This window comes from Oryctolagus cuniculus, chromosome 9 (genome assembly GCF_051225735.1).
Source record: "Oryctolagus cuniculus isolate XC-2025 breed Fujian yellow rabbit chromosome 9, ASM5122573v1, whole genome shotgun sequence".
Taxonomy (NCBI): domain Eukaryota; kingdom Metazoa; phylum Chordata; class Mammalia; order Lagomorpha; family Leporidae; genus Oryctolagus; species Oryctolagus cuniculus.
The window spans coordinates 61,545,575-61,567,648 of NC_142875.1; the positions used below are offsets into that span (position 1 = coordinate 61,545,575).

General features: G+C 38.9%; 1 protein-coding gene across 20 annotated transcripts in view; it reads left to right on the forward strand.

The window, feature by feature from the left end:
* The window catches only part of AKAP11 (A-kinase anchoring protein 11), a 57,240-nt gene that overhangs the window by 25,189 nt on the left and 9,977 nt on the right, over nt 1-22,074 (forward strand). For 10 of the 20 annotated variants that reach the window (XM_051850634.3, XM_089304110.1, XM_089304109.1 and 7 more), the window contains 6 exons: nt 262-396; nt 2,373-2,634; nt 3,186-7,671; nt 12,432-12,587; nt 17,659-17,745; nt 18,495-18,541. In XM_051850634.3, coding sequence (XP_051706594.3) covers nt 262-396; nt 2,373-2,634; nt 3,186-7,671; nt 12,432-12,587; nt 17,659-17,745; nt 18,495-18,541 — 5,173 coding nt within the window. Of the gene's footprint in view, nt 1-261; nt 397-2,372; nt 2,635-3,185; nt 7,672-12,431; nt 12,588-16,622; nt 16,823-17,658; nt 17,746-18,494; nt 18,542-22,074 lie in introns of those variants that run through there. The other 10 variants (XM_070048756.2, XM_070048757.2, XM_070048755.2 and 7 more) reach the window with 3 other exon arrangements.

Here is a 22,074-nt window from a genome sequence, read left to right on the forward strand (position 1 = left end):
TGTAATCCATAAGCTGTACTTTGGAAATTTATATTCATTAAATAAAAGTTAAAAAGAGAGAGACAGAGAAAAAAAAAAAAAAACAAGAAAAGCCACTATTAAATAATGTTAGTGTATTTTGAGTTTAAAATTGATTACATTAACTATTTGAAATAGGGAAATTTGTTTAGCAGTTATGTTTCTTGTATAATGTCTTCATTATGGAAACCTTAACAAAATGGTTATTTTACAGTGATGTTTATTTTTATTCTCTTAAATTAGGATTTAGCTGCTGTGTCTTTGGAACTTCCAGAGCTTCTGAATTCACTCCACTTCTGCAGCCTAAATGAAAATGAAATTATTTGTACGAAGGATATAAATAAATCATCAGATATTAGCAATGATCCTCTACACCAGGTAACTATTTTAGCTATAATGAGTTCTTTAAGGTGACTCTTACCACATTTGATTAAGAATATAAAAGTTTTAAGCGCTTGGATGTAGTTTTTTTCTTTTTAAATGCTATCTTAAGGAAATCTAATTCATAACTCTTAACTCCCATGATATTGACATCTCTGAAAGCTAGAATAATTTTGGTCACAGCTTATGAATTAGATGTTCTGTCTGTAATTCCATAAGTGATATGAAAATACATATTAATTTTTCAGCAAATTCATTATTTTTGGATTTCTTGAACTACCTCTACCTTTATATAAGCCATAGGGACTTTCTCCTTTCTGACCACTTCCAGAGTTGCATAAATGTTGTGCTGTATGTTTTAGAGAATGTATATCTATTCATTTCCTATTTAAAAAAATAATTCCATGTAAAGTAGATACCTGATAATATTCTTTATTTCTAAACAGAAATGTTACCATTTCAGACAGGTGATTAGTTTCATAATATTCATTTCTTAGTTTTTTAGTGGGTATGACTTTTTTAATAGTAAGTCAGAGTTTTAGGAGATAAATCATTTACAATTGAACTCATAGATTTCAATGTTGGATTAGTTATTCCAGATAGAAAACTTGCTGTGTTCTTTATGAAGACTACCAATAAAATTAAGAATGCTTGCTTGTTTCCTTAATTATAATCTATATTCATATTTACTTTGCTTTATTTGCTAGTTTATATGAGGTGGTTAGCTATTCAGTGTCTAGTTTTTGAACAAATCAATCAATATATGCATGTTGTAGATATTATCTAGGTAAAACTCTGACTTGCATTTTTAATCAAAGCTGCAAACATTCTAAATTTTAATACTAGGTAAATTTAAGTAAAAGGAGGATATAGTTATTTGATGGTAATAGGAGATAAGGTGGTAGCTGTTGGAAATCGGGTTATAAAAATAAAATAGAACCTTCTTTTTTTTTTTTTTTTAAGATTTATTTATTTATTTGAAAGGCAGAGTTACAGAGAGGAGGAGAGGCAGAAAGGGAGAGAGAGAGGTCTTCCATCCTTTGGTTCACTCCCCAGATGGCAATAATGGCTGGAGCTGTGCTGATCTGAAGCAAGGAGCTTCTTCTGGGTCTCCCACACCGGTGCAAGGGCCTAAGGACTTGGGCCATCTTCTACTCTTTCCCAGGCCATAGCAGAGAGCTGGATGGAAAGTGGAGCAGCTGGAACTTGAACCGGCGCCCATATGGGATGCTAGCGATGCAGGTGGTGGCTTTACCTGCTACGCCACAATGCCACCCCCACCCCCTTTTTTAAAAAGATTTATTTATTTATTTGAAAGTCAGAATTACACAGAGAGAGAAGGCGAGGTTGGGGGGGGGGGGGAGGTCTTCCCTCCACTGGTTCACTCCCCAGATAGCCACAACGGCTGGAGTTGTGCTGATCCAAAGCCAAGAGCCAGGAGCTTCTATTGGGCTTCCCACACCAGTGCAGGGGCCCAAGGAGTTGGGCCATCTTCCACGGCTTTCCCAAGCTACAGCAGAGAGCCGGATTGGATGTGGAGCAGCCAGGACTCGAACTGGCGCCCAATTGGGATGCTGGCACTGCAGGTGGCAGCTTCACCTGCTATACCACAGCACAGCCCCTAGAACCTGATTTCTACCCTGGGGTTTGTACAATAGTACAGGAAAACATAATTATGTTAAGATATGGATAGATAGTATGTTCTATAACTAAAGAGAGAAACTAAGTAGGAATTGAATACCTCCATAAGAGATAAAAATAGAAGATGACCTGGAAAGTGAGAAATGTAAAGAGTGAAGAAAAGAATTAAACTTTGTAAAACCAGGGAGCCCTCAGGATGCAGTATTTCTTGGTTTTGTTTTGTTTTGTTTTTGTTTTTATCTGAGATCCCCTTATTAATAGGCTTCACTTTCAGATAATATATTTTTTATTTGAAATTAAAATTGTTGTTGTCATCTTTCATCTTTCCCAAGAGTCATCATTCTGGAATGCTTTGTGTCATGAGAGTGTCACCTACATTACCAAGACTCAGAATTGATTTTATCTTTAGTCTCCTAAGTAAATATACTACTGGCATAAGATACACCCTGGACACATACTTGAATCAGAATCACCAACCTGAGACAACTGATGAAGATGATGATACTAACCAGTCCGTGTCTTCCATAGAGGATGACTTTGTCACAGCTTTTGAGCACTTAGAGGAAGAAGAGACTTCAAAACTGTATACTGATGGTTTGTTCTTTTGCTAGACTTTTTCTTAAACTAGGGATTTAAAGTTTAGACTGCAGTTTTGAAAGTTTTAAGGCAGACTTGTTCAGCTGAAATTTGGTCCAGTTAAATGTTTTAGCTCCTTTTTTCTGATTGAAGACTTAATTTTCTTATGATTTTTAAGTTCATTGTTAACTGGATTTCAGTTTTGCTATTTCTGTTTTTAGGATTTACTGTTCAAGCACTGTTTACCTTTTTATCGTCAGTGTCTGGAACATGCTTAGGTTCAGATTTCAGAAGAGTTAGCTGGCAGACCTACCCTAGTATGTTTCTAACATGTGTGACAGTATGCCAACCATTCTGTAGACCAAATACCACAGACAGGGTAAAATGATGTTATAGTCAAGGGTGTATTTTGCTTTCAAGTATTACTTGGGATGAATCTTTTTGTTAACATAGTTTAGAAGACACATTTGGAGTAAATATTTCATACTTTATTCTACTGATTTAAATTTCTAAAAAAAATTTAAACTTTCTCTGCAAGGAATAATATAGAAATATTTCTTTTCATTTAGGAATAAATGTTATTGCATTAAGGAGCCAGTGTGATGCTGCTTCTCAGACTATTTCTGGTCACCATTTAGAAAACCACGATTTAAGGATTCTGGTTAGTTCTGGACAACAGAAGTCATTGACTAAACCTTCAACCTCCTTAATAAATGTTCTGGAACATAAAGAACTACCTTCTGTGAAAACTTCAGTCACAACACCAATTTCAGAGCCTTGGATCCAAAGGAGTTTCTACAGATCTTCTAAAGCTGCTGAGAAAGGCAGTGACATACAGAAAACCTTTTTGTCTTCTTCACCTGCTTACTCCTCTGAATCAGAATGCTCAAGCCCAAGTCCTGTGATTTTCTTGGATGAAGAAGGATATCAAAAAAGTTTAAAGGCTAAACTTGAGCTGCCTAAAATTCCTGTGATGAAAGATGATATTGAAGATTCAGACTCAGAAGTAAGTGAATTTTTTGATAGTTTTGATCAGTTTGATGAACTAGAGCAAGCCTCAGAGACTTCTTGTCTGTTTATAAAAGATCCTGCTATAGGAAAGTCATCACAAAAGAAAGCGCACAAACTTGAAAAGTCTTGTATGAATCCTCAAAAGTTCGATCGTCCGGCCCTGCCGGCTAATGTTCGAAAGCCTACTCCTCGGAAGCCAGAATCTCCATATGGCAATCCGTGTGATGCTCCAGATTCTCCTCGCCCAGTGAAGGCCTCAGGAGAAGACAGTGGTTTGTTCAGTCCTATTCGTTCCTCTGCTTTTAGTCCCCTTGGAGGCTGTACCCCTGCTGAATGTTTCTGCCAAACAGATGGTGGAGGAGATAGGCTTCATGAGAATCATGATTCCATTTATTACGCCTATGAAGATTATGCAGATAGTGTTTCATGTGGAGTGCTGGACTCGGTTCTTCATACCCATCACGGTCATTCACTATCAAACATCAATGTTATTAAAAGGGGAGAAAGTAAAACTGTAGCTCTTAAGCATGGAAACCTTGACCAGCAAAGTAAATCTAAAAACAAATCATTAATGATTAAAGATAGTATTCAGAAATTTGCAGCAGACCTTGTGGAAAAAAGTTTGGGCAGTGCATTTAAAGATTTGCAGAAAGGACTCTCTTCGTGTACCAATGCCTTGTGCCACTTAGCCATCAAATTGACGTCATCCGTTTTTCAGATGGCATTTAATGAACTGAGAAGACAACGTGCATTTTCACTGAAAGAACGTGCCATTAGTAGCCTGGCTAATTTTTTGGTGAGTGAAGCTTTAGCCAATGCCTTAAAAGATTTACAGTATGTAAAGAAGCAGATATTCACAAACACAGTTGCTAGGTTTGCTGCAGATCTTGCTGAAGAGCTTGTTTTTGAAGGCATCATGGAAGTGTGTCAGTTTTCGTATCCGCCAACACCTGCATCTCCACAATGTAAGTCATTTGACTTTGAAAACAAAGTAGTGAAGTCGTATGCAAGAGATTTGTCTGAATCTGTAATACAGGAAGCCTTCATTGAACTATCACAAGTTGATATGACCTTCGCAACCAAGGCAGCAGTTAGTGTTTCTGTGGATAATGTCAAGTATGTGAGTGCAGAAAGCGTAGTGCCATTGACACAGACCTTCACAGTTTCTCCTTTCAACAACCAAGCAACTCTGGTGACGAAACCAACACAGGACTATAAGAAGGAATACACAGTGCAGCAGGCCTTGTTTTGTACTTCTGGAATTGTTACTTCTATACCAGTGCCCTTGGCAGGAAGTGCCCTTCTCCCATATCATATTTCATCTGTATATCAGGCGAAGTCTCCTCTGTCCTCTGATGGTAGTAATTCAAATGGTGATTCTACCTCAGCAAATGTTGCCACAAAAAGCAAAGGAGAAGAAGTAGCTTGTCTAAGAAATATTTGTTTGCCTTCAGAACACAATCCTCCTAACCAGAATGATTTTAAAACAGCTAATGATGATGTTGAAATGCAGAGTTCTTCAAAATTAACAAGTGATCCTGTGATTATTAGCAACTTTTCTTCAGCAATGGCACATACATTAGTAAATGAAACCTTAGAGTCAGTAGCATCATTTGAAGTTACAGAACCAGTTGGTGAATACACAGGTGGTTTAAATAAAGCAGTAGAGGGAAGAGCTTCTCCTTTGTCCCATTGTGAACCAGCAACGTCGCAACAGAGTGAAATCAGCAGTAGGGACATGTTTGCTGACTGTTTATCTAAATCTATTATTAAACATTCCATAGATGAAAGCAAATCAGTGACCCCAAATAGAGATAAAACCGTATGTAAGGAAGGCATACCAATTCCTGGAGAAAAATTACAGTTGACTTTCCAGAAGTTCCCCAAATTTCTTGATGTTCAAGATCACTTGACTGACTGTTCACTTTCAGTTGGAAAGGAATGTGTTCTAGAACATAAAGGTTCTATGGCTCATGGATTTCCTTTGGAGACACTGCCAACTTATCCAACCATGGCAGGTCAGAAACTTGATTTGACAGAACTTGCTAAGGATAAAACAGTGAAAAAGCATAATGTGAAGAATACAGCACTTGAGCCCTTGACTTTTGGACAGGAAAATTCCTTTCCTCATTCACATGCTTTCTCGTCTTCAGTGCTTACCTGTGTAGATGGCTTTCATGTGGAAGACAAGCCAAAAATCAGAGACAGAAATGTAATACCTGACACTCCTCCATCGACTCCTCTGCTACCATCCCAGGCCAGTTCTGAGTGGGATATTAAGAAGTTAACCAAAAAGCTGAAGGGTGAATTAGCCAAAGAATTTGCACCTGCTACACCACCTTCCACCCCTCACAACTCATCTGTTGGTAGTTTGTCTGAAAATGAACAAAATACCATAGAGAAAGAAGAGTTCATGTTGAAACTCATGCGGTCTCTTTCAGAAGAAGTTGAAGGCAGTGAAGATGAAGAGCACCCACAATTGGATGTGAAGTCAGAGCACTTGGGGAAGAAAGTTCAATTTGCCGACGGATTAGCTACACACATCATTTCTGTGGCAACTGAAATGGCAGCTTCCCACTTAGATAATAAAATAACTCAAGAACCCAAGGGTAAATGTGCTTACTTGGATGTGCAGAGTCAAAGAAATGCATCGCCTACTTTTTTAAATTGCTCAGCTGAAAATTTGCAAACATTGTGCAGTTTTGCAGGTGATATGGCAACAGAAGTCATTACAGAAGCTGAGAAAATTGCAAAAGCTAGAAGTTGCATGCTTTTTAGGCAGAGGAAGAACAGTTGTTATCTTGATGGTGACCGAGATTATCGATCAGAAGAGAGATTAAATATGGACGTTATAGCACACCCAAGAGAAGTGGACCCATTTCTTCTTTCATTACCACCAAGTTCTTGTATGTCAGGGCTGATGTATAAGTATCCCAGCTGTGAAAGTGTGACAGATGAATATGCAGGCCACATTATCCAAATACTAAAACAGGAAGGTGGTAACAGTGAGTTAATAATGGATCAGTATGCCAATAGACTTGCTTATCGATCTGTTAAGTCAGGATTACAAGAAGCAGCTAAGACAGCCAAAGTGAAGTGCAACGCAACAGTGTTTCCTGTGCAGAGCTCACAGGTGAAGACAAACAGTGAGCTGCTAATGCTTTCAAATAAAGAGCACCACCAAGAAATAGATAAACAAAGACAAAGTAAAAGAAATGGAGGTTACCTTTGTAAAACTCACACTTGTGAAAGGACACAGGATACTTACAGAAGTGAGTGCTCTGAACTGTGTAGTTTTTCAGCCTCTCTTGCTCACAGTATAGCAAGAAACGTTAAAAAAGAACTGACAGAATCCACAGTTGGCTTGCCAAAATCCTTAACAGAGCCTTGCCTTTATGACAGATCGGTGTGTGTTGAAGACACTGAGCATCGCATTGAACCAGAATTTCCTAAATCTCCTATGCCTTCCTCTCGGCATCACAGATTTTACCAAAGAACGGGCAGTGTTACTGGACATGGATATGGAGAGAATGTTGTTCAAGCTATAGAACAGTATGCTAAAAAAGTAGTGGATGACACTATAGAGCTAAGTTTAGGATCTGCAGTTTCCCAAGTGTCTGATGCCACAAGATCAGCAGATAGGCTCACTTATGCTGAAAAGCTGTCACCACTTATAAGTCGAGTTTGCAGATACTGTGACCTTAAAGAACTTCATGATTGCACCGGAAATTCATCTCAGCACTTTCCCAGACAGAGTTCACTTTCTTGTAGGAAGCCAATTTCAAATTCAAAATTTAGCAGTGTCTATCAGAAATCAAAAATTTTTCATCTTGATGTCCCTCAAATTCACGTTAACCTTGATAAGAAGACGTTGCTTGCTGAGAAGATAGTTGCTGAAGCAATTGAAAAAGCTGAGAGAGAGCTGAGCAATGCCAGTTTGGCAGCTGATAGTGGCATTGGGCAAGATGGTGTTAGCTTCGCTGAAAGCCTTACCACAGAAATAATGACATCAGCCATGACAGATGTTGGCCAGGCTGTTAGCTGGTAAGTTTCAAATTTAACATGAAAAGTTAAACTCGATTGTGTTAGGCCCTCTTTGGAGATACTGTTATTTTTAATCCTAAATTAACAAAAATTTTCCCTATTCCATTTGTTATTTCATATCCTGTGGCAGACTCATAGATTCTGTCTCCTGATCCCTTTTGAGCTGGAAGATGAGTTAGTAGCAGATCATTACTTTTACAAGTTCACAGAGCTATTGCGTAGGTAAAGTTGAATGAAAGAAATAGCTGGGGAATTTGGAATGTTACCATGTTAATTTTCTACTCTAAGGTTAAATTTTCATATAATGTTTTCTTTGCCTGCAAGGTAAGTTTTCTTGTAGACAGCTTGGATTAATCCTACTGCCCTGGGGCAGAAAACAGAAATTCTCCAAATACTTATGCTTCCTCTTTTGATCAGCTCACAATCTAAAGGGATAGTTCTTTTTGATAGTCTTTCAGGTCTTGTCTTTGAGTAGCTGTCTCTTGAGTTCAGTGATTCTAACAACTTAGTTAATGTTTTTACTTTTTTCCCTTTTCAAATTATTGACACATAATAATTGTACACATTTATGGAATACAAAGTGATAGTTTCAGTGTATGCAAGTGTAATCTAATCAGGACAGTTAGCATATCTGTTACCCAAAACACTTATCATTACTTTGTGTGAAGATCATTCAAAATCTTTTCTTCAAGCTATTTTAAAGTACACAATAAATTATTGTTAACCCCTAGTCACTCTAGTTTGTAAAGAACAGTAGAACTTCCTCCTCATCTTTACCTGTGTTTTTGTACTTGACAACCAACCTCTTTTTTTAACCTTATTTCTCCCTGAGAAAACATTGGTGCCAACCTGTGTTACTTGTTTGCAGGATTGTATTTTCTAAGTCTCACTGGAAAGAGAAATGCTCGGAGTTAAGGTGGAATTTAATGGATTTGTGTGCTATCCTGGATTGTTGAGTAGTTTTTGTCAAATGTGACTAGGATTGCTTCTTTTGTCAGTCATCTTCAAAGAGGGAGCTTGGCCAGGGCTCTTGAATCCAGTTGTTCCATGGCATCCTCTTGAGATGAGAGATGCTGCAGGTTTCTGGTGAACTTGGGGAGCTTTCTGTTTGCCAGATATACTCCACTGCTTGTTTTTGTATAGACTTCAAACTAAGAATGATTATGTATGACATGTGAATGTCCATGGGAAATTGTGTGATAGTGATTTTTTTTTAAGATTTATTTTACTTATTCGAAAGAGAGAGAGAGAGAGAGAGGGAGAAATGGAGAAACAGAGGTCTTACATCCACTGTTTGACTCCCTAAATGGTCACAATGGCCAGGCCTGGGCCAGGTTGATGCAAGGAGCCAGGAGCTTCTTCCTAGGCTCCCGCATGGGTGCAGGGGCCCAAACACATGGCCTTCCTCTGCTGCTTTCCCAGGCACATTAGCAGGGAGCTGGATCAGAAGAGTAGCAGCCGGGACATGAACCAGTGCCCAAATGGGATGCTGGCACCTAAGGCAGCAGCTTAACCTGGGAAGTGAATTTTTAGAAGGGCAGAACCTCTAGACTACATTCTGAACTATCATTTTTCTGAGCTAGAATAACCCAGCAGTCATCAAAAACTCTTCTCTAGACCTCATCCTGTGGATCATTTCAGCCAAAAGCCAAATGAATGTGACACATAACAGGAAAAGGGCTCAAAGAAGAAAGTAATGCTCTCTTGTGGTCCACAACTGTAATATGCCTGTCCTTGGACTGCCTAATAGAATAATGCTGATTGTTGTGTCTTAAGTAGAAAGTGAAAATAGCCCAAAGAAAGAGTGCAGTTCAGGAGTTGTTCTAGCTACTGAGCATTCAGAAGTTAAGTAAAAAAGGCAAAAAAAAAAAAAAAAATCTGTCTTCTTTTGGAGTTTAATTTTTTAACACTTTTTTTTTTTTGAAGATTTATTTTATGTATTTGAAAGAGTGTAACAGAGAGAGAGAGAGAGAGAGAGAGAGAGAGAGAGGTTTTCCATCCACTGGTTCACTCCTCAAATGGCTGCAACGGCTGGAGATGGGCTAATCCGAAGCCAGGAGACAGGAGCTTCTTCCATTCTCTCATGTGGGTGCAGAAGCCCAAGGACTTGGACCATCCTCTGTTGCTTTCCCAGGTGCATTAACAGGGAGCTGGATCAGAAGTGGAGCAGCCAGGACTTGATGAACCAGTGTCCATATGGGTTGCTGGTGCTGCAGACGGTGGCTTAACCTGCCATGCCACAGCACTGGCCCCTCTCTTGAAGGTTATAGTAGACTGAGATAGACAATAGATAAGTATAATGTATAGTATATCACTTGGTGGTAAGTGCTTCAGAGGAAAAATCAAAGAGAGTAGCTCTGAGTGGAGTAGTTTGGGCTGGTTTGCAATTTTGAATAGGTAGCAGGGATTGCAGTGGTGGTATTTTAGGACTTTTGTTCCTGTTCTGATTGGTGAGAAGCCATTAGAAGCTGTTTTTGTTTGTTTATTTTCATCTATTTGAAAGGCAGACACACACACAGACATATATCTTTTACCTGCTAGTTCACTCTCCAAATGCTCACGACAGACAAGGCTGGACCAAGAGCCGAGAATTCTGTTGGGGTCTCCCAAGTGGGTGGCAGAGTCCCTAGCATGAGCCATCACCTGCTGCCTCCCAGGATACTTCAGCAGGAAGCTGGATCAGAAGCAGAGTAGTCAGACTAACACTTGAGTACCAAATGTGGGTATCCTAATCTGTGGCTTAACCCACTGTGCCACAATACCCACCCCCAGTGTAAGATTTTGATTAGAAGATTGACATTTTCCCTCTTCACATTTAAAGACATCACTTTGAACTTTTTTTAATTAAATATTAGGAGGCAAGCAGATAGGTGTTTTTTTTTTTTTTAAGATTTATTGATTTATTTAAAGATAGAGTTACAGAGAAAAGAAAGGGGAAGAAAAAGATCTCCAGATGGCCACAACGGCCAGTGCTAGGCCAGGCCCAAGCCAGGAGCCAGGAGCTTCATCCAGGTCTCCCATGTTGCTGGCAGAAGCCCAAACTCTTGGGACATCCTCTGCTACTTTTCCTAGACCATTAGCAGAGAGCTGGCTCAGAAGTGGAGCAGCGTGACTAGAACCAGCACCCATGTGGGATGCCTCTCATTGCAGGTGGTGGCATTACCTGTTACACCACAATGTCAACCTCACTTTAAACTGTTTTGAGGGTAAATTGAAGAGGGGGCAGTCATGATAGTTGAACACTGAGTGAGTGGGTTATGATGATGGAGTAAAAATAGAAATGGTTCTTCATTGGAAGGAAAAGTGAAAAGGTTATGATCCATGGTAAAGATCTTGAAGAGATTTGGCTTGTTTGAATATAGGTTTGATTCATAATATTAGAATTCTTTAAACTACTTTTTTTGTTGTTCTAAAAGCCATAAAGAGCCTCCTTTAATATAAATGAAAGGACTGTTGTAGTAAGATGATAAACTTAGAGACTTACATTCCTGCATAATATCCCCAGTCTAAACTGTGTGTGTGTATATGTGTGTGTTTTAAATTTATTTATTTGAGAGGCAGATTTACAGAGAGGGAGGGACAGAGAGGTCTCCTATCTGCTGGTTCACTTCCCAAATGCACAACAATGGCTGGAGCTGGGCAGATCCAAAGTCCAGAGCTTCTTCTAGGTCTCGCGTGTGGGTGCAGGGGCCCAAGGACATGGCCATCTTTTGCTGTTTTCCCAAGCCATTAGCAGAGAGCTGGATCGGAAGAGGAGCAGCTGGGATATGAACCAGCAGCTGTATGGGATTCTGGTGCTGTAGGTGGAGGCTTAGCCTACTGCCGCTGTAGGGCCAGCCCCTAAACTATTTTTTTTTATTTGACAGGTAGAGTTAGACAGTGAGAGAGAGACAGAGAAAGGTCTTCCTTTCCATTGGTTCACCTCCCAAATGGCCGCTACGGCCGGTGCTGCGCCGATCAGGAACGAGGAGCCAGGTGCTTGCTCCTGGTCTCCCATGCAGGCACAGTAGCCCAAGCACTTGGGTCATCCTCCACTGCCCACCGGGCCATAGCAGAGAGCTGGACTAGAAGAGGAGCAACCGGGAGTAGAACCCGGCGCCCATATGGGATGCCGGTGCCGCAGGCGGAGGATTAACCAACTGAGCCATGGCACTGGCCCCTATTTTTTTTTTTTTAAAGATTTATTCATTTACTTGAAAGGCAGAGATTCAAAGAGAGAAGGGTTGGAGGAGAGAGAGAGATACCTTCCATCCTCTGGTTCTTTGTCCTAATGGTTACAACAGTGGCGCCAGGCCGAAGCCAGGAGCCAGGAACTCCACCTGGGTTACCCATGTGGGTGCAGTGGCCCAAGCACTTGGGCCGTCTTCCGCTGCTTTCCCAGGTGCATTGGCATGGAGCTGGATTGGAAGTGGAGCAGCCGGGACTGGAATCGGTGCCCATATGGGATGCCAGCACTGCAGACAGAGGCTTAACCTTCTACTCTACAGCACTAGCCTCCGTCTAAATTGTTTAAATCAGAATTTAGATAAATGATGCCCTGGGGAATGGATCCATACTAGATTAACAAGGTGAGTTTATTGTTGACCTCAGTTAACTCTGAAATTAATATGTTGTTTTGCAAATTCTCACACATAGGATTGGATGGACCAATGGAATGACTGCATATCACTTCTTGTTTTTGTTATCTTTATTGTCAACTCAGTAGTCTCTGTGGTTCAGGATCCATGATGTTTTTGGTTTTATTTTTTTTTTTTTCTTAGTTCAAAAGAGATAGAAGACTTTCAGTCAACTGAGTCTTTTGTTAGCCAGCAGATGAATCTCAGTATTGGTGATGACAGCACTGGTAGCTGGTCTAACTTAAGTTTTGAGGATGAACAGCAAGACGAAAGCAGCAGTTTTCATCATCTGAGTGAAAGGTAACTAAAATTTTGTGTATAGTTTTAAGTTCTCAGATCTCCAGTTTGAGTTATAAATTTACATTGAGTTCTATTTAAAAATTATAGATTTGAAAATCTGCCATTAATTTAAGATATATTTTTCATAGTGTATTTGACATTTGCCACTTATTAAATGCAGTAATCAGCCAAGCTAATTTTCTTTGGTTGTGCCAATAACTTATTAGAAAAATACTAAATATATATGATTCTATACCTTTTAAGCTTTTCCTGAACTTTTTAGTGAACTTTCTAGGAAAATATTTCTTTTTCACTTTAAAAAGGTTTTTTTTTTTTCTTTAGTGCTTAGGAAAAAGGACAGTTATCTATAAAAGGCATAAAAATAGTCTTATGATTTTCTTGATATTACTCAAAATCATATTGGTGGAGGGGACTTACTTGTCCTGCCATTAGGAACAGAATGCTCTGGAGCTTTTGTACTTGAATGTTTGAAAATACTTTTGTAAATTAAACTCATCATAAAAATATATTTTTGTGTAACACAAGGCATCTACTTCATGCATAACCTTTCTTAACTTTGTTCATAACCATAGTCTTTGAAATATTTTATTAATTATGATACCATTGTTTCTTACATTCTTCTACCCTAAAGGCACTTTGCGTTAACATATAAAAATCCATAAAATCTTGTCCACATTAACTGATAATTGGAAGTAATAAATACCATCCATTACTGAATGTAGGGAGATGAAAGGGTTCACAGTGTACTTTCAGTTTCAGGCATGTGTGGAAAGGATTTTGTGAGCCTCAGTTAAACAGAGGCCTTGACATTGACTTACTAGGATGAAGGAGGAAGAAGACAGTTGGAGGAGGGCATGAGGTAGCATATGGAAAGGAAATGGCTTGTCACCTGTTAAAACAATTGAGTATTTTGTTTGATGTTTGTATTAAGCAGTAGCTATAAATATTTTTATAAAGGATCTATTTTGCATAGTTACAATGCTATATAAGACATCTGTATTTCTTTTTAAAATATTTATTTTACTTGAACGGCAGAGTAACACACAGAGGGAAAGACAGAGACAGAGTGAGTGAGATCTTCTGTCTGATTCAACTCCACAAATGCCCACAACAGCTGGGGCTAGGCCAGGCTGAAGCCAGGAGCCAGAAATGCTATCCAGGTCTCCCACGTGGGTGGTAGGAGCCCAAGGATGTGGGCTGTCACCTGTTGCCTCTTGGGAGCATTAACAGGAAGCTGGATTGGAATCCCAAAGTAGCCAGGCCTCAACTGCCCCCCCCCATCTTTTTTTTTTTTTTTTTTTTTTGACAGGCAGAGTGGACAGTGAGAGAGAGAGACAGAGAGAAAGGTCTTCCTTTGCCGTTGGTTCACCCTCCAATGGCCGGTGCGGCTGGCGCACTGCGGCCGGTGCACTGTGGCAGGTGGCGCACCGCGCTGATCCGATGGCAGGAGCCAGGTACTTATCCTGGTCTCCCATGGGGTGCAGGGCCCAAGTACTTGAGCCATCCTCCACTGCACTTCCCTGGCCACAGCAGAGAGCTGGCCTGGAAGAGGGGCAACTGGGACAGGCTCCGGCGCCCCGACCGGGACTAGAACCCGGTGTGCCGGCGCTGCAAGGCGGAGTATTAGCCTAGTGAACCGCGGCGCCGGAACTGGCCCTCTCTTATATGGGATGCTGATGTCCCAAGCTGCTTTTTAACCTGCTGTGCCATAATGTTCTCCCAACTGCCAGTGTTTCTTAAAATCAGGATCCAAAAAGGCAGTCCTTAGTAGTAGAAGCAAATGGAATAGTCTCACAAATCATAATCTGGTCCTTTCCCCTAACTTTAGACTCGACTATTAACATTTAATTTCTTCCCTCATCTTTGAGAAACACAGGCTTCTAGGATTTCAGGGAGGGTTGCTTAGGAAAATCCTGGTGTTAAAACAGGAGAACTGTGGGTAGAGGCTAATGACATGAATAGGACTTGTAGCCAGTTGAACAGCTCTATGTGGAGTGTTATCTAATTTGACAAAAAGAAGGAGGAGTCTGTTTTATGAATGATGGAGAATACTCATTTGTCGCTAGTGAAAAGTAGCCTGAAAGATAATCCTATTAGTAGAACCATGGTTCAAAAATTGGACTGAGGCCAAAATTGTTACATTTAACATTGATAATTGCATTTAGAATTAAAAAAATAATTGTTTGAATTCAGATGGGGAGCAAACCTGGCTTGAAAGCATTTTGTCAGGAAAATACTTGGTCTTATTATGAACTAATGATGCTATGTGGTATTTAGGTTTGGGCAAAAAGAAAAAGAGAGTGGATTCATCTGGGGTTGGTGATGTGCTTCTTGCACACCAGTTTCCATGTCCTCACCTCCACAAATAAGTGACTGATGAGGTCAGCAGAGGGTCCCGAGAATCTGCATGCTTGATAAGCACCTCAGATTGTTTTTGTGCAGATGGTTCGGAGACCATACTTGAATGTCCATTGCTTTATATGCTGTGTCCTTGGATGACATTTACTGTAGGTACTGTTCTTTTCTGGTACAGTAATCAAGGTGGGCAATAGACTTGAATGATTTCAAGCACCTTGGCGCTTTTACTGAGTAAATTCAGTGTGGGGCAACAATTAAACAATTTCAGATTTTTATTAAGTGTTTAGGAGACTTCTATAATTATTTGGCAAAAGAAAAAAAAAAAACTAGTCTGTGTATGTAAATCTCTTAAATATTTCCAGTAGTTTGTGAATCTCAGAAATTCTGTATTAGATTAAATTGTGTAATTTTGGAGAAAATTTTTGAGTTGTGTCAGAATTCATCATGGTCTTTATATGACTGAAAACAAAGAATTTTAGTACTTGACTACCACTCGTTTGAGGGTGCAAGTATGGCTATTCTAGGTGTGAGGAAGATAAAAAGACATTCAAGAAAATGATGGAAGTAGGACAGTGTTTTAAGAACGAAATAGGAAATCTGTTAGGTGAAAAGAATTAAGTTTTTTTTTTTTTTAAAATGTGGGGTTAATGTAGAGTGAACCTACCTTCTAGTTTACCCAGGATAGTCCTGGATTGTTTCTGCTGTTCTCATGTAGCTTTTAATGGTGACTTCTTTCGTCTTTGAAAAATCTCCTAGTTAGATGAAAAATTTATATGGCCACCCAAGCCGGAGGTGGTATTTTATAAATAATTGACTTCACATCTGACCCATTTTGAGGTACAAAATGGGAGAGGATATGAGGTAGTTAGAGTTTGAATCTGTAGTCTTTATTTAACTGATACTTCTTTTTATGTTCATCTAACAATCAGTTGACAGATTTTTATCATTAAATGAATGGAGGAATCATTAGTTATTTCACAATATGGGCAAGGATTTTAATTTTATAACTTTTTGTTTGGATAATCATTATATTTGTAGAAATAAATCAATTCTTGAGATCATTAATTTTCTTTTTCCTTAGCTCACAGCAGTCCATTATGTATTTGTGTTTTCTCATTTTTAGTTTGTCTGACAATAGACTATGTGGGCAAAAATCTGGTTGTTTTAATGTTTTTTTTTAATAGAGATATATTTATTTGAACATATGTTGAAAAGGCTCTTCTCAGTTTTAACTTTGATTCTCAGATACATTATGGTTTGTGACAGTTTGATGTAGTATTAAAATGAATATAGATATGCAAGTTACTTGAAATTGGAAACTGTTTGGAACTTGGTGTAATTATCCTTTTTTGTTACCTAATTAACATTTATGAATGCATATAAAATGATTTTATATTATTTTTAGAACCAAAATTCTAGTTTTTATAAATATTAACTTTTAATTGCCTAGCCTAATATTAGGAAATACTTGTAGAGCTGCTTATCACTGCAAACTAATGTGCTTACTAATTTTTTTAATAATTAGGAATAAGAACTTTTTTTAAAAAATTGCATGTTGAAGATGTTAATCTGAAACATTGAATTTGAATTTAAGTTTATTTCTAAACATGGTTGCTTTCTTAAACATTGCTTTGCTGCAGTTTTAGAATATAGTTGCTTGCTTCTTCTTTTGGTTAGGTAGCATAAGAAGTTATCTGTCCGTGGCACTGGTGACTGGTCGGCCAGACAAGGGTAATGCTTGATTAAAACTTGGTTATTATAGCTTTATTCTGAAGGAACTGTATGTTATTTGCCACCTACTGAATTACACCTAATATATGAAATGAACGTAATTTGTACAATATTTGAAAATTGGAGTATATCATTTCCCTGAAAAATTTAGAAAAATTCTGTTTGGGACAGTGTGTGAGTGTGTTTTGTGCCCCCTCCCGCCTCACCCACTCAAGCCTTACCACTGTTTTTGAAGACTTGAGAGATAGGTAACCTGTCTTTTTTTCTTTTTAAACTTAATTCAAACTGAAGAGTATTGACTTTTTTTTTTAAGATTTTATTTATTTATTTGAGAGGGAGAGTTACAGACAGTGAGAGGGAGAGACAGAGAGAGAGGTCTTCCTTCTGTTGGTTCACTCCCTAGACGGCTGCAACGGCTGGAGCTGCACCAATCCGAAGCCCAGAGACAGGTGCTTCTTCCCCGTCTCCCATGTGGGTGCAGGGGCCCAAGCACTTGGGCCATCTTCTACCACTTTCCCAGGCCATAGCAGAGGGCTGGATTGGAAGACAGGCAGCCGGGACTAGAACCGATGCCCATATGGGATGCCAGCATCACAGGCAGAGGATTAACCTACTGCACCATAGCACCGGCCCCTGACTTTTCTTTTAACCAATTAAATCCAAAGATTTGCCTTAAGGCATCGATTTTTATTATGAAACTTGTATGTTCATTTGCTGTCCTGTAAGTCATTCTGTCTTAATCTGCAAAATAAATGTAGGTTTAGAATAATTTTCATGATCAACTGAGAGCACTGAATCTCCGCATTGGTCCATTACCTTTTAAAAAAGTAGCAGGGATGGTCCCTGCCTGGGTGAATGCTCCGCTCCGTTGTGGCAGCTTCAGAATATCCACAGTAAACAAGGACTGAAGCTGTGCCAAGGAAACCGAAGGACTTCTTCACTATTCATTTGCTAGTTCAGCCCTGTTCTTTTCTTCCTCCAGCAGTAATGGTAACAGCAGTAGCTGGAGCAGTCTTGGTTTAGAAGGAGATTTGTATGAGGACAATTTATCCTTTCCAACATCAGACAGGTTGGTCCAGTTTAGAAACTTAAAACCTGATGAGTCTTTCACCACTAATGCATGATGTCATATTCTTAAGAGAATGTGGGTTCAATGCCAATATGTATCAACCTGCTTTTCTCCTATATCCTGACATGATTCTGCTTGATAAATTCACATCTAATGAAAAAATTCAACTCTGCTAAGATATGACTGACATCTAATTGCAAAAATATGTTACTGTTATGCATGTGTTGCTGTGCTTGCTCTTTTTCATCCTACCAATTATTTCATTAAAAAGAGCTTGCTTCCTACAGGATTTCTGGATCCTTTTTTGTTGCTTTATTTTATTTTATATATGAGAAAACTATAGGAAAGATGTGTTTTTACTGTGTTAAAAGATAAATAGCATCAGCAGAAACATTAACAAATAATTATTCACAGCATTTTATAATATTCAAAAACTATTATGTAAAATCAAATTAAAATATTTCAGCTTTAAATTATTATAAATTAAATTTTATTATGAAATTACTTGGCTCTATATATCATAGTAGGACTTCTTGGTTACTGCTAACTTTAGACATTATTTGCAATTCAGATTTTAACATGAAATGATGTGAGAAGCAAAGCTTCCTTTTTTATTGTCATTTCTTCTCTTTCTAAATGTCATATGTCATATTGTAACACTCATTGCTTACCGTATATTTAAAAATTGATTTTAATATCATTACTAATTGAAGTTTTTTTTACACACTTCTGCTATTTTATTCGAAAAGTGATGGACCAGATGATAAAGATGAGGAGAATGAGGACGATGTAGAAGGTAATTGACAGTTTATTTTTGAAAGTGTTTTTGCATAATGTTCCCTAAAGGACTCTATTTGCTTTTTTGTATTTGTGCATTTTCATCAGAGAGGTCCTGAATTATTTTTGTAAACAAGATCTTTGTAAGTCAATTAATTCTTCTCCCCCTCTATTCCAGTCAGATCATTATACTCATGCAGGTGTACGTGTATTTGTAGAAAATATTCAAGTCTTATTTATCTTTCAGATATGTAAATACTCAATATCATTGGTCACAGTTATGGACTATAGTTTGTAATTCATACACTGTCTGAGTGAATCTAGTAACTTTCCACATTGAAACTGAGTTTTCATTGTATATGGATAGTTGTTGAGTTTGTTCCCCCAATTTCAATTTTTTTCTTATTTATGAAAATACTCATAATGCATTCTATGGAGTGACACATATAAATAAAAGATTTGTAACATTTGAGATACTTGTTTTTTTGAACCAGTGCGTTTTTTGGTAATTGTTTATTTAGAAGCAGACAAACTGAGAAAATGCCATGAAGAATTTTTTAAGATGTGTTTTGTGACACTTAAGTTTCCAGTCAGTTTTTGTACTGACTGTACTCCCGTGTTTATGGAGGCCAGGTAATAGTTTTCAAGGGAAAATCCTCAGATGCAAGATCACTGTTGGTAGTAGTGTTAGTATTTAGTTCTAAAGCCTCTGTCAGTAACCATTTTCAAGTGGGAATCTAGAAGTAAGCTTTTCTCCCCAGATACCAAGTTCTGTAGTAGGACAATAGAGTTATTGATCAGATAATGTTGTTTATTTTTCTCCACTGGAAAGCATTGACTTTTTTTATAGAAAACTTTTATTTAATAAATATAAATTTCAAAAGTACAACTTTTGGATTATAGTGGTTTTTCCCCCCATAACCACTTCCCACCCGCAAACCATCCCATCTCCTACTCCCTCTCCCATCCCATTCTTAAAATTCATTTTTAATTATCTTTATATACAGAAGATCAACTTTATACTAAGTAAAGATTTCAACAGTTTGTACCCACACAGACATACAAAGTATAAAGTGCTGTTTGAAGACTAGTTTTACCATTAATTCTCATAGTACAACACATTAAGGACAGAAGTCCTACATGGGGAGAAAGTGCACAGTGACTCCTGTTGTTGATTTAACAACTGACACTCTTATTTATGATATCACTAATCACCCGAGGCTCTTGTCATGAGCTGTCAAGGCTATGGAAGCCTCTTGAGTTCACAAATTCCGACCTTATTTAGATAAGGCCATAATCAAAGTGAAAGTTCTCTCCTCCCTTCAGAGAAGGTACCTCCTTCTTTGATGGACCCTTCTTTCCACTGGGATCTCACTCACAGAGATCTTTCATTTAGGTCATTTTTTGCCACAGTGTCTTGGCTTTCCCTGCCTGAAATAATCCCGTGGGCTTTTTAGCCAGATATGAATGCCTTAAGGGCTGATTCTGAGGCCAGAGTAAAGCATTATCTTTGTAAAACCTGTGAGCATTTTCTGTAGTGAACTAGTTATTACCTAACTCATTTGATTGAGAGATGATTAAGAGAAAAATATGCTAGTTAATATACATATGAATTGAATTAAAATAATTTAAGCAAAAGCCAGACTGTTGAGGATTTCTTTTCTGAGTAGGTAGAAATCAGAAGATTAATTATACGCAGATATGTTACTAGTCAGCTTTTGAGGTCATAGGAGTCTGTCATTGTATAGAAAGTTATAGGCAACTTTCAAATTTGTCAAATTAGAAATTGATAAATTAGGAGATAAGTTGCAAATTATGGAAATCCTAAGGCAACAAACCTGTTTTATTTTTTCCTTTTTGTTTGTGTAGGATTTCAGTCCCTTCCCTTTTCATTAGTGGTTGGTAGGTACTGTCAGGCAGCCAGGAGCCCTGATCTGAGGAGACACTAGCAGTACAGAGAGGTATAGGGTAACCTGGTTTCCAGCCTCTCCAACTCTGCAGGGTTTACAAAACCAGTTAGAGACCATGTCTTGTATCATTAGTGTATCAGACCTATTTTTTTTTAATTGAGAGTCATTAGGAAAAGGGGAAGGAAAAGATTACTATTTTTATTTTAATATGGACCGAATTTTTCCAATTAAAAGTTAGATCACAGTGCAAATCCTACAATTGGTTAGTAGTGGCATAGAATGCCCTGCAATCTGCAAGAGAGCATCAGGCCGGCGCCGCGGCTGACTAGGCTAATCCTCTGCCTGCGGCGCCAGCACACCGGGTTCTAGTCCCGGTTGGGGCGCCGGATTCTGTCCCAGTTGCCCCTCTTCCAGGCCAGCTCTCGGCTGTGGCCAGGGAGTGCAGTGGAGGATGGCCCAGGTGCTTGGGCCCTGCACCCCATGGGAGACCAGGAAAAGCACCTGGCTCCTGGCTCCTGCCATCGGATCAGCGCGGTGCGCTGGCCACGGCAGCCATTGGAGGGTGAACCAACGGCAAAGGAAGACCTTTCTCTCTGTCTCTCTCTCACTGTCCACTCTGCCTGTCAAAAAGAAAAAAAAAAAAAAAGAGAGCATCAGGACATGTATAGCATTTCCATTATGGTAGGTATTGGCACGGTGCCTACCTGCATACATCAGGTGCTCACCTTTGGTGGTGTGGTGTGGGCTCCAGGTCTCAGTATTCCTTAGGCTCAGTAATTCTGAAGCAGGAATGGTAAACTCATGATACTGGTCCACAAACTTTAGTTTTGCAGTCAGCAGGGATATCCTTCTCTATGTTCAAAATGTTCTCGTTCATTATAAAGAAAATAAACGAGAGCATCCGCCTATATATTAAAGATGTACCAGAAAACTCACAGGCCTGGCTTTTGGGATGTAAGTAAGTGGTTGACTAAGACTTTTTATTTTTCCTATTTTATCTAAAAGAATGGAGTGACTAAGAGCATAGAGCCAGACTGCTTGTATTCAGATCATAGCTCCGCCATTTCCCCTTTGTAAGACCTTGTGTCTGTCTACCTCAAATCCCTCACCTGTAAATGGAGATAATTTTTTTTTATAAAGATTTATTTATTTATTTGAAAGTCAGAGTTACACAGAGAGAGGAGAGGCAGATAGAGAGGTCTTCCATCTGATGGTTCACTCCCTAATTAGCCACAATGGCTGGAACTACGCCGATCCAAAGCCAGGAGCCAGGAGCTTCTTCCAGGTCTTCTACGGGGGTGTAGGGGCCCAAGGACTTGGACCATCTTCTGCTGCTTTCCTAGGCCATAGCAGAGAGCTGGATCAGAAGAGGAGCAGCCGGGTTTCGAACCAGCACCCATATGGGATGCTGGTACTTTAGGCCAGGGTGTTAACCTGCTGTGCCATAGTGCCAGCCCCAGGAGATGATAATAGGTCCTGTCTCATAGGCAGGCTGTGAGCATTAAGGGTATTTGTATGTATAAAGACCTCAAAACAATACTCAGCATTAATATGTGCTATTTGAGAGTACTTCAGAAAATTGTGAAAAGATGGAACTAAAAGATAAGTTCATTTTTGATACAAAAATATGAAATCATTATAT